General features: G+C 40.0%; 1 protein-coding gene across 5 annotated transcripts; it reads left to right on the forward strand.

Moving 5' to 3' along the window:
* The first annotated feature begins 734 nt into the window (after window positions 1-734).
* LOC148022956 (uncharacterized) lies at window positions 735-9,313 on the forward strand. Of its 5 annotated transcripts, none has more exons than XM_087695888.1 (17): window positions 735-1,055; window positions 1,723-2,133; window positions 2,266-2,797; window positions 2,887-3,161; window positions 3,251-3,434; window positions 3,551-3,576; window positions 4,124-4,491; window positions 4,634-4,723; window positions 4,817-5,003; window positions 5,120-5,224; window positions 5,325-5,540; window positions 5,654-5,836; window positions 5,925-6,149; window positions 6,243-6,381; window positions 6,463-8,248; window positions 8,456-8,514; window positions 8,729-9,313. In XM_087695888.1, the coding sequence occupies exons 1-15, from the start codon at window positions 921-923 to the stop codon at window positions 7,743-7,745; spliced, it is 4,359 nt and encodes a 1,452-aa protein (XP_087552014.1). In that variant the 5' UTR covers window positions 735-920; the 3' UTR covers window positions 7,746-8,248; window positions 8,456-8,514; window positions 8,729-9,313. The 5 variants fall into 5 exon arrangements, with proteins under 5 accessions (XP_087552014.1, XP_087552015.1, XP_087552013.1 ...); XM_087695889.1 differs by having other exon boundaries at window positions 6,463-8,208; XM_087695887.1 differs by having other exon boundaries at window positions 6,463-8,208; window positions 8,387-8,514; window positions 8,729-9,312.
* The last annotated feature ends 1,855 nt before the right edge of the window (window positions 9,314-11,168 follow it).

Consider the following 11,168-nt stretch of genomic DNA (forward strand, 5'->3'; position numbering starts at 1 on the left):
TTATCATGCTCTTCACATATGTTGACATGCCTATCATTTTTATATATTTCTATTTTGGAGAAAGGCTTAAAATTTGAAAGATGCCTCGGAGGTGTGGCCAAGGTTTGAACTCACGCACCCATGTACATTCCCACACAATCAAACCACTTGAGGTACTACCTTGTTGGCAACATGCCTGTCATGATTGACAAAAGCCTCCTTCAGATCTTTAAGTGCTTGAGCCATTGTTGAATCTGGCTTAGATGTCCCAATAAAGCAAATATATAGAAACAACTTGCGTTGTTTCTAAATATTTGCTCGAATGTCCCAAATAAAGCAAATATATAGAAACGACTTGCATTTATTTTACTACATGGTAAGCTTGACCAAAAGAGTAAGGTTTTTCACAAAACAAGTAGAAACCTTGATGGTCCTACAATCATCAGGATTTGTCTCTGCATGTGCATCCCATATCCCTAATTCTATACCATCAGTGGATATTATAGTGAGGAGGTGAGGGAGGGTGGCACCAGTTGTTCTTGATAAAAACTTATTTGCTAGCCCTAAATTTTGTGGGTAATCAAAGTAAACAATCGAGATTACTAAAATTTTGAGATTGAAAAGTAAGGGCCGATTTGATAATGAGTGGGGACTTTTGTTAGGAGCCTGGAAATGTACAATGACATGTGAGCAGCAGCATTGTGCTGTCCGATGCAAGTTGGGCGATCTAAAGATACCTTGATGCATTTCACACGAGAGAGAGAGAGAGAGAGAGAGAGAGAGAGCGCGTGCGAGCTTTCTTAAACTTGAGAGAGAGCGAGAGCGGCGCGCCTTCTCACGACGCTTTCCATCAGCACGCTCGGCACTATCGTCAGCCATGGATTCCGCACGCTTTCGGTAACTGTCGTTAACACACCTTCCCGCTGTTTATTGTCTGGGCCATGGCTGAGCTCCAGGAAGCCAATCTCGTCTTAATCCGAGCGCTTTTACACGGCGAGAACAAGCACAAGGAGCTTTACCTGTCGGCTTTACTAAATTGGATCCCTGACGGCTCTCTATCGGGTGACGATACACAGGTCTTTTCTCTTGTGTATCGGATTGTTTCATTTTTGTCATTAGTATCTCTTTGTGGCTTCATGCTAGGTTGCGGCTTTGTTGATATGCATCCCCCTGTAGAGGGTGGACACGCATAGTTGAGGGGAAACTTGAAGTAGTCACTTCTTGTATGTTTATGTGGAACGCGAATTCTCGCTTTAGCTCACTGGGACAGGTCAAACCAATGCCAATGCTTGTTGGAGTGTCATGACAATCCCAAAGTGAGAATTCGCCGATCCAGGCCAACAAACCAATGCCAATGCTTGTTGGAGTGTCATGACAATCCCAATGCTGGTCACCTGGAGATATGAAAGACCATGCACTAGTAAAGAGACAGCTGTATTGGTTGGCCGTATTGTGTTGATCGGTATTGGGGGCATCACGATTCAGAAGCTTTTGGGACGCAAGACTGCTTGCAAATTCTAATTTGGATGTTGATGAGACATCCGTCACTTTGGGTCTGTTTTTGTTCATAACTTCCTGCCTAACATGTGAGATATACTTCATCTGGCACATTTCTCAATGGAAGCAATCATTGCAGATGCTGCTATTTCCCCTCCCTATGTAACCAATCCCCTACTTTGTTTATTGATGTATTTACACTGCCTTCACACTGTGCCACTCAACCTCTCAAATGACTGTTTGCAGATTGCTAGCATCCATGGGTTGATTGAAAGGTTTAAGGCAACCAATCCAACTTGTTTTGCATTAGCATTCTTGGATTACCTAAGGGCTGAATCCGAAAAAATTCTACTAGTCCCTCCTGAAAGCAAAGCAATCAGAGAGAATGTGGGCGAAAAACATATAAGCACAGAAAATCAGGACCAAACTTGTTTGGGTTCAAGAAGTTTCTCTAAATTTGATGCCTCTTCAGCACCATCGGAGCAACATCTGGTCAGAACAAAAGTTAATGTTCCCAGACCAACTGCAAAATCTCATACTCAGGACAAAGAATCAACAGAAGCCGTTTCACAGGATTCATACCATACAAATTTCCCAGCCTTGGGATCTGCAAGGTCTGACGATCCTCAGAAGTCAGTTCAACTCCGAGTTAAGCCGGTGGGTTTATTGTATATTAGCAGGTGCAGATTAGAAAATACTGAAGCTAGTAGATTGGTTTATACAGTGTCTTGCTGCTGCAAAGTTGATGTGCATTGCTGCCAGTGACAAAATGATTTTTCTGTTCTTCAGACACGCCGAGTTAATCCCACGCGAATGGAAAATCCAGTTGTTGACAGTGCGTTTGCCCTTGCAAAAGTGGGGCCTTCTAACCCAGATCAGATGCGACACTCTACATCTAGATCAGCACCTCTAAAAGTGGATATGGATGCCTTGATGCAAAGATTTGAGAAAAAGGCCAAAGCAAAGCAAAAGAAGTTCGAAACAGGGAACCAGACCTCCAATAGGGCCGCTACAGTGTCAGTTCACTGTGCTAAGGATTCAACTCCAGTATGCACACATGTTCAGCCCATTCGATTTCTTGACAGCACTGTTATGAAGCTTATGAGGTTTGGAAGTGTGCATGCCAAATTGATAAAATCAAAACTTGTCCCTTCACTGATAGGAGAGCTGGGATATTTATTTGGGCTGTTAAGCTCAGGCCAGTCAACTGAGCAGCAGTTTGGGGATGCTAATCTTGATCAAAGGCTTTTTCATAGTGCTAGCAACTGCATCTTTTATGCCTGTATCGTGATGGAACAGTTGGGAAGAGTTTTAGACTCTGGTGTGTTTAATAGACAAATATTTATTCCAAACTGGATTTCTTAAGTGGGATGTCCTGACTTTTGAATAACTTCGAATTGATTTGTGCAGTTGGAGAACAACTGCTTTCTGCTTTGATCCAGCATCCTGCAATAGCACAGTGTTCTCCTTCCTTACTTCAACAGATTAAGGGATCATTGGCTAGTCAACAAGCAGCAGCATTGCATTCATTTAAAACATATAAAGTTTTAAATGCCCAAAATGCTCCATCATACTTATCAACTGACTTGTCTTTGCAACCATGTAAAAGGCAAGAAGTGATTGGAATGCCTATCTCCTTACCTTTCCTTGCAGCAAGGGATTCCAGAAACAACTTTAAAAGTCGTGTAGGTTGGGATAGCTTTTAATTGTGCAAAATACTTTTCACTGTCTTACTCATAAATAATGGTGCTCACTTGCTTTCTCTTCCTTACAGGAGTCACAGAAATTATACAATAATCGCGAGCTTTGCAGGGACCATTTTTATGCAATTATTCGTGAGGCTGTCTCTTCACAAAATGCCTTTGGTTTTAATGTTGAGGCCTGCTTTTCCAAGATACAGGAAGGTGTCAGAAGCCTTATGATGCTTCTGCTGGTGGAGAATTACCATTGGTTTACAGGTACTTGTATCAAATTTTGTTTGCTCACTGTGTAAGCAGTGAACTTTCTTTGAAAGTCTGGGAAGTAGGCAATTTCTCACGCGTTGGGAACTCCCTGATGAATCTTTTTGTTACAGATTTGTTCCTGCAGCAATTTATCCAGGTGAGCTAACTGTGCATTCTAGCAGTGCCCCTATATAGTGTGAGGTCAATTTGAGCAGTCGAGACAAGGTGCTAGTTTCTCAAGATTTTTAGATAGGGGTATAATATTCAAGGTGAAGGGTCAGATTATCAGGATCAGAAATGGTACAAGTGGTTATCTCAATGATTTCTGGGTAGCCATCACATGATTCAGTAACTGGATAAAAAGAACCTAGATATGAATATTGTTTGTTTGAAACTTCATTATTTTGACTTGCACAAGACTAAGTCTCTAGCATTATGTGTAAAATAGGGATCCAGCTATTATTTTTTACCTATGCGTTTAGTGTTTAGTGCAAGGATTGAAGCAGACGGGTGTGGAGAGGACTAAGACTAATCTGACTCATGAGGAATGTATCAGCATACTCATAATGCATTTCCTGGAGAACTTCATTGTGGTTGCTGTGGAATGTTGCAGGCACTTGATTTCTTTGACTAGATAGGTTTAGGAAATAGGTTATGAACATGTGCGTGAGTACATATGTCATTCTCTTCTAATATTTATCCAGGTTGCTATGTGTGGAGAGACAGACCCAGTGGTTAGTGGGCTTGCTAGACAAGATCCTACAAAGTTGCAGAGGCTTCATGACCGCTTGACTGTGGGAAGTAGGAATACATTGGCAAGCCTTCAAACATTCAAGGGCAGTGGCTATCAAGCCAATGGTTCAACTGACTACAAATGCATTGGTGGGATCTTGCGGCTGTCTCCTCAGACTCACAGCGATACTAGTGTGAAGACAGGCTTGGTATCAGACTTCACAAGTTTTTTCCCACAGACATTATGGGTTTATATCTGGATAATAGAGGCTGCAGACAGCTATCGCTTGAGTGTGCAAATGATATGGGGTGTGAAATCCAGGCTATGCAAATTGACACAGTAATTGCAATATATTTTCTCTTTCCTATTAAGAAATAACATTTATGAGCAGATGCCTGTAATGGTTTTTCCATCACCTTTTATGAATAGATATTTGTAACAGATAAAGCCCATCCTTCAATTTTAATAGTGAAGCATGCAGGCTGCCAAGACACTCTCGGGATGCTGCAGAAATAGCTTCTGTGTTAACACAGAGAGTTCTCAGTTTGAAAGCATTAGCTGGTTTGCTTGGGTGAGTGAATTTTGCTTAGTGTGATCATGTGATTTCAGTTGCAAGTGCTGTTGTTAGGTTTTTTACCTTCCAATTTTACATTTTGGGTGCCAGGTTTCTTTGTTGTTTCCCTGGAGCTGGAGCAGTACCTTTGTCTGGTACATCTGGTGAAGGCTGTGAATGGGGATTGTATAGAACTGACCCACCAATTGATGTCGTGGAGATATTAGAGAATGCTGTTGCCAATGAGACTGTCCTACTTACTTTACCATGGGTTCTTGATTATCTTCGATTAAGCAAGGTACTGATCACTAGCATCCTGAAAAGTTTCTCTTCATTACTTCTATAAAGAATGTATGAAATTTATCTGGTTGTTGCCTTCTCTTGTGTTTTGACTGGAAATCTCCTTGCTCACAGGCTGATGAGCACATCTTGTCATTGCCATTTTTTCAACGATCAATCACTGCATTGCAAAAACTCTATGAATATCCCTTATTGGATCCTCAGAATGATGGTTTTGGAGTATGTGCTATTCTATTGCCTTTCCAAACTGTATTCTGCATTACTTTGTATATCTAAGCCAACTGTAAACAAGGTAATTATCTACCTTTTACATTTGCAGGTTGCTAGCTTGTGTATACTTGCTTTATTAGACAAGTTTTTTGAGTTCATGGATATCCCAACTTATAATGTCACCTCCTATCACAAGACACCTGAACCTGTTCAGTTCATAGAGAATGTAGAAGATTCCAGCCTTAAAACAGCAAGTTCTGGACTTGATAGAATGATTGGTGTGGTTGATGGTTTTTACATACAGCACTGTTGTTCGATGCTTGTGGTGAGTAGGTCTTGTTTAATGTAGCCCTGTTGTCAGCAGCTGGATACCAGATTGTACATGTCCATCTGTTTCTGTTCCTTCTACTAAGATTTGTGTGGCCACCATTCTACTAGGATCTACGTGTTCTGCTTACGGATGACAAGAACCAACAAGTTGGTTCTCATGGAGAGAGATCCAGTGTTGTTCCAGGGAAGTCTCTCAGGAAAATCACACCAGTGCAGCACTCTAAGAGTTCACAGCATGAATTGGAAGACCCTTCTACAATTGCTGATCATTATCTTCAATTAAAGCTGCAGGTACACCCTATTTAACAGTCTTTTATGGCTCAAGTTAAGAATTTCTGCCTCCTTTGATTTTTGACCAGAAAACATTAATTATGAACAGCAAACATTCTTTGGACAACGACCAGAGTTGCAAAGGCTAGTGGACTTTGTTGTTGATACAACGGCGGTCAATGCTGCTCGTGCAGCTTCCTTGCAAAGTGTTCCCCCTGCCTTAGAGAAAGCCCTGAGGGTTTTGAATTCAACTGTTTTTCACAATAGGCAAGCTACTTTGAGCAAGGAGTACTTGGATGAAGCAGAAAATGGAGCTGAAGCAATGATTGAGAATGTAGGTTTCAATATCATTTTCATGTGCATATGTCCCTTCATCTGCTACTTGAATGTGTAAACTGAATTTTTTTAATGGCACCTTTCTATCCAGATTATCACAACTGCTATTCAGGAAGCATTGGGCCCTGGCATGGAATATGCAAAGAAGCACACTCTAGAAAGAACATCAGAGGCATTATCTGCTCTTGCGGCACCAGATGAAGCTCCATATGTTCTTGGGATAGCTGCAAGTGGGTCCTTGCTAATCCTTTTTATTTTCTTAACAACCAACTTATTAGCCTGCCATTCATGAAGCTGGCACTGTATTGCAGGGATTGCAGCTGATGCAGCTGGCTCAGCAGCATGCAAGAAAACTCTCGCAAATATTTCATGTGATATACGTAAGCACATCACCCTGGAAGTGGAGACATGGCGACGAAATTTACAGAATTCTGCAAAGGTCAACATGAAAGAAAAAGGGTTTCAGGTGAAAACAAACACTACTACTAATAGTTCGAATACAGGGACTTTGGGTCCTCAGAACATTTATTTTGAAGGAAAAGAGACTGCTGATGAACTGAGCTTCTTCAACAACAAACAATCTGTTAATGTGTTGGCAGACACTGACGATGTTAGCAAGTTTCTGTTTGAACAGAAATGCCAATTTAGTTCCCTTCTTAGTAGAGTCCTGTGCTGTTGTGCTGCGGTGTGTGAATATTGCTCTAGCAAGAAGACAATTGATGACCAAAGGCATGCATTGCGTGTAAAGTTGGCAGCAGTCTGTACTGCCATTGAAGGAATGCTGTCTTTGGACAGCAGACGAATACCTGCAGGTGGTTTTGATGCACTTGTACAACACGGTTTAAAAGACATTCATGCACATTTTCAATTTGAGTCAGACAAGCCAGTGCTGTCAAGGACTATTGATTCAGAGTTCAGGCTATTTTTAGATAACACTGATGTTGAAACTCAGTTCAGAATAGAAAGAGGATTAGCTCAGCGCTGCATTGCCCTAGCCATTCACTTCTGCCTTTTATTGCCATTTGAAGCCTTTGGATACAAGCAAGATTCACTGAAGGAATGCTCCTCTACTTCCTCACATACTGAAGTTACTAATTTGATTGTGGGCTTGAAGTATGGATTCAACACGTTTTGTCAAACTGTGGAGCTGCATAATGATCTTGAGAAGCTGAATGTATCTGTTCAACTTGAAAGTGAGACAGGCAGCCGAAATTCAACAGAAGGGCAACCAGACTGCTTGATGATCAATCAGTTAGGTGGGCTAATGCTAGGCATTGTCTCCATGTGGGAATCTCTCACGAAACATGGAATCTGTAAAGTTAGTCTTTTTGTTACTGAATTTCTTGCTCCTTGGAGGTGGGTTCAAGCTTTAACTACAGAACCTTGGAAAGCATCTGGTGGTTCATATGAAGTGGTAATCTGTGGAGTTGCCAAAGTTCTTCAAAAGCTGATTAACATGAATCAAGAGGCACAAATCAAAGAGCTAGTTTGTTCATCATTGAAAAAGCTTAGCGAGGAGTTGCTTGCTAAGGATTTGACTAGAACAAGCAGTTTTACTGATGAGAGCAGCTGTACACAGGAAAGAGATGCATAGAATGGCTACTTTGAGCTAGAGGAAATTTAAACCTCTTTCTGTCTAAGGACAAGGTTTCTGCACATGCTTTTGTTGTGTTCCTTTCCTCAGTTGAGGTCTACAGCAAAAGTCTTGGAGGGAACATTTGGCTGCAATCAACAAAGAAGGTTACTGTCCACGCATGGGCCTCAGTAGCTTCTTGTTGTGCTTAGTGACATCCTTTGTGTTAATCAATGAAGTGCTACTGGTTGAAACATAGACTGTTCAAGCAAAGCTGCTAAAAAGCAGGACTTGGAGAATGTTTCTGAAAATGGGAAGTGGCTATCATTCATCACCTTTGAGACACTCGTCACCATTGGTTGTAGCACCTGAAATCAGCCATTTCATTACTTCCAACATATGATTCTTTCAGTCTCAAGCGTACTCAATTCTTTTGTACATTCACCATTGGAGAGCTCACATGGAGGCTTTTCTTCGAACAAATGTATGGATGATTTCTACCTTTCTAGACTTGTCTGAATGAGGTATAATCTGCCTTTTGTACCTCTCTAGACTTGTCTCTATATAACCTGTTAGCTCTACCTTTTTATACTCATCTTTATAATATGAGGAAGAATAATTACTCAGTAAGATTCTCATCATGGGGTTCGGTGTTTTTGTAGATATGTGTCATTCATGTGATTATTGACACAATGGACGTCTGTTTGACCATGTCTCAATGTCAATCACAGCAAACTCTTGAAAGTTTTGGGAATGAAAAGAGCTAATGATTTCCACGTCCTTTGAATAGGTTGGTAGTACTATATCCTTTTCACATCTCATCAACTTGATCACTAAACATCTCCAATTCAGGAATGAATTGTTCTCTGGTGCTTCTTTTAAGGCGGAAGCCTGAGCTGTGGTTGAAGTTGTTTCTTTAAACAATTAAATGTGTTTTTTATGACAGTTTATTGCAAGTATGCGGCAGACTCAGAACTTAACGTATTGTTGTCAAAATCCTGCAGAACGTTAGCGGGTGCTTATGTCCCCAACTTGAAGCAACTGCAGAAAATGCTGCTTGTACGATCAGCATTGCAAGGGCAGCAGAACAAGCTCTTACCCAAACAAGGTGTACAGTAAAGAGCGTATACAAGAAAAGTGGAGAATGTGAGATCTTGGACCCCTTCAATTGGAGGGATGGTCTTGTACACTTATTGTGAAGCAGAGAAAACTGTTACCAAAGTATAGGAAAGATTGTATACAAGACAAGTAGAGAATATGAGATTGTGGGTCCAACTTCAATTGGAAGGATGGTCTTTTGCACTTTTCGTCAAGTAGAGAAATTTCTGACTAAAGTAATTAATCAGATGGTCAGGCACAAAACTTGGTCAATGGTTCTCAGATGCATTTTTATCTTTGAGGATCTTCAGACCAGCTGTTACATGCTGGCCAAAAACTTACAGAATTCCAGGATTGTCCTGTTTCTGGCTTCTTTAGGAATGCCTTCTGCATTTATCTCTGTGGGTCTCCATTTGAGGCCTTCATTTCACTTTGATTGGTCCATTCAAGAACAGTTAGATTTCTTTGATTCAAATCTAAGTGATTCAGAAGATGATGGCAGGTATTCAAGGTTGTGAGTTGTTTGCATAGACAACACAACATATTTACAGCTCAACCAAACATCTCTTTGCCTGCTTTTGTGAGAACAGAGTGACTAATAGCTACCACTAGTAGTTATTTGTGGTTGATTGTGCTCATGAGGATAGACCGGTAGCTGTCACTATGAGACTAGTAGTTACAATGTGATACTAGTAGGTGCTTGTGGTTAGATTGTTCCCACAAGGTAGAATTGTAGCTACTACTATGAGCCTAGTAGCTACTTTTCTAAGATCACCAAATCTTAGATTGGTACTCGTTGTAGCTACTTATGGGACTGATAAGTAGCATTAATTAGATTAGTATCAGGTAGATACCACTGATGAGAGTGGTAGCATCCATAGATGAGACTTTTAGCTATCTTTACTAGGAGTGGCATGGCAACTACCACTTGTGGGTGTGATAGCTATGATTTTTAGGTTTTCTTGCCACAATTGTAGGATTAATCATTACATTGATAACTACTTTTACTAGGACTAGCAACTACTAGATGTGATAGCTATACTACTTTTGGTGTTTTAGCTCCCACTTTTTAGATGCACATTAGCTATTGATCATGTTGTTTGTAATGTAGTTTTTTGTTGACTCTTTTCTTATGTTGATTAATGTATATTTCTTATCATGATAGATTATCTTCTCTTAAACCTTAGTGTTTGTCTTGACTACACAACTTGAGTTTGCTAAAAGGAGAAGTGTCAACTTGTGATGACTTTGAACCATGATGTAATGAAGTATTTAAAGGTTCAACATATGATGACTTTGACCCATGAAGTAATAAACTACTTGAAGCCTCCTTAAATTTATTGGTGACCACCGCTATCCTATTGGTAGCTACACATTGCATGCTTGTAGCTACTTTTGTCATACTAGTAGTTATCTTTGTTCTATTGGTAGCTATCTCTATCCTATTGATAGCTATCACTATCCCACCTAGTAGATACCATCCTATTGGTAGCTATCACTATCCTACCTTTGAATTTTTGTTTTTTTGATACTTGCCTTATTCTTCTAGTTAGTGGGATTGGTACCTTTTCCTACTGGAAGGTATCACCACTATCCTACTAGAAGGTATCACCACTACCCTACAACTAGCTACCTTGGGTTCATTGATATCTACCTATGTCAATGTCCATCCTACTACTACTAGCTAGCACTATCCTAGCTCTAAATTTTTGTGTTTTCTAATAACTAACATATTCTCCTAGTTAATGAGTCTAGTATCCTTTCCTACTAATAACCTTTTGGTAGCTACCACTATTCTTTGAAGTTTTGTTTTTTTCTAATAATTAGTAGCATGAATATTGTCCTCATAGTGGGAGGTACCTAAAAGCTACTAATGTTCTACTTGTTTTGCTTAGTTACATTATCAAATCAAATTTTAAACTTCTATTTTGAAACATTACTAACAAAGAAGAAAATAAAAAAATGCTATCTTACATTCAATATAGAAGAAACAGAGATAAAATACTTAACCGAATGTGCTTTAAAGAACTTCATACATAATGATAACATGGACATTTAGGATCTATGGGGAAACTAACTTAGATTAGATGGAGCTATAGATTAAAAGAAGTACCATTATAAATATCATCATATGCTTATGGGGATTAGCAATTTTCTCCCACGTCCTCCTTTTTGCATTGAAAATCTAGTAGCTCTTCCAAGGTGGGATTCCAAGGTAACTATGGGCTTGATTGTAAGGGCTTGAATTCATAAGGGTTTCCTTATGCTTGATGGTACCAAACTCCCTTAACAACTAAAGAGTTTGCATCGCAAACATTCCTCATGCATATTGAAGTAGAACTTTAG

Source organism: Lygodium microphyllum, chromosome 16 (assembly GCF_053477565.2).
Source record: "Lygodium microphyllum isolate KBCC chromosome 16, Lygodium_microphyllum_v1.1.10, whole genome shotgun sequence".
NCBI lineage: Eukaryota > Viridiplantae > Streptophyta > Polypodiopsida > Schizaeales > Lygodiaceae > Lygodium > Lygodium microphyllum.

Coding starts and splice junctions, on each gene's coding strand:
- LOC148022956 (XM_087695888.1), top strand. CDS start 921: ATGGCTGAGCTCCAGGAAGCCAATCTCGTCTTAATCCGAGCGCTTTTA. Junction 3,577..4,123: donor TCCTGCAGCAATTTATCCAG/GTGAGCTAACTG, acceptor ATATTTATCCAG/GTTGCTATGTGTGGAGAGAC. Junction 5,837..5,924: donor ATCTTCAATTAAAGCTGCAG/GTACACCCTATT, acceptor AATTATGAACAG/CAAACATTCTTTGGACAACG.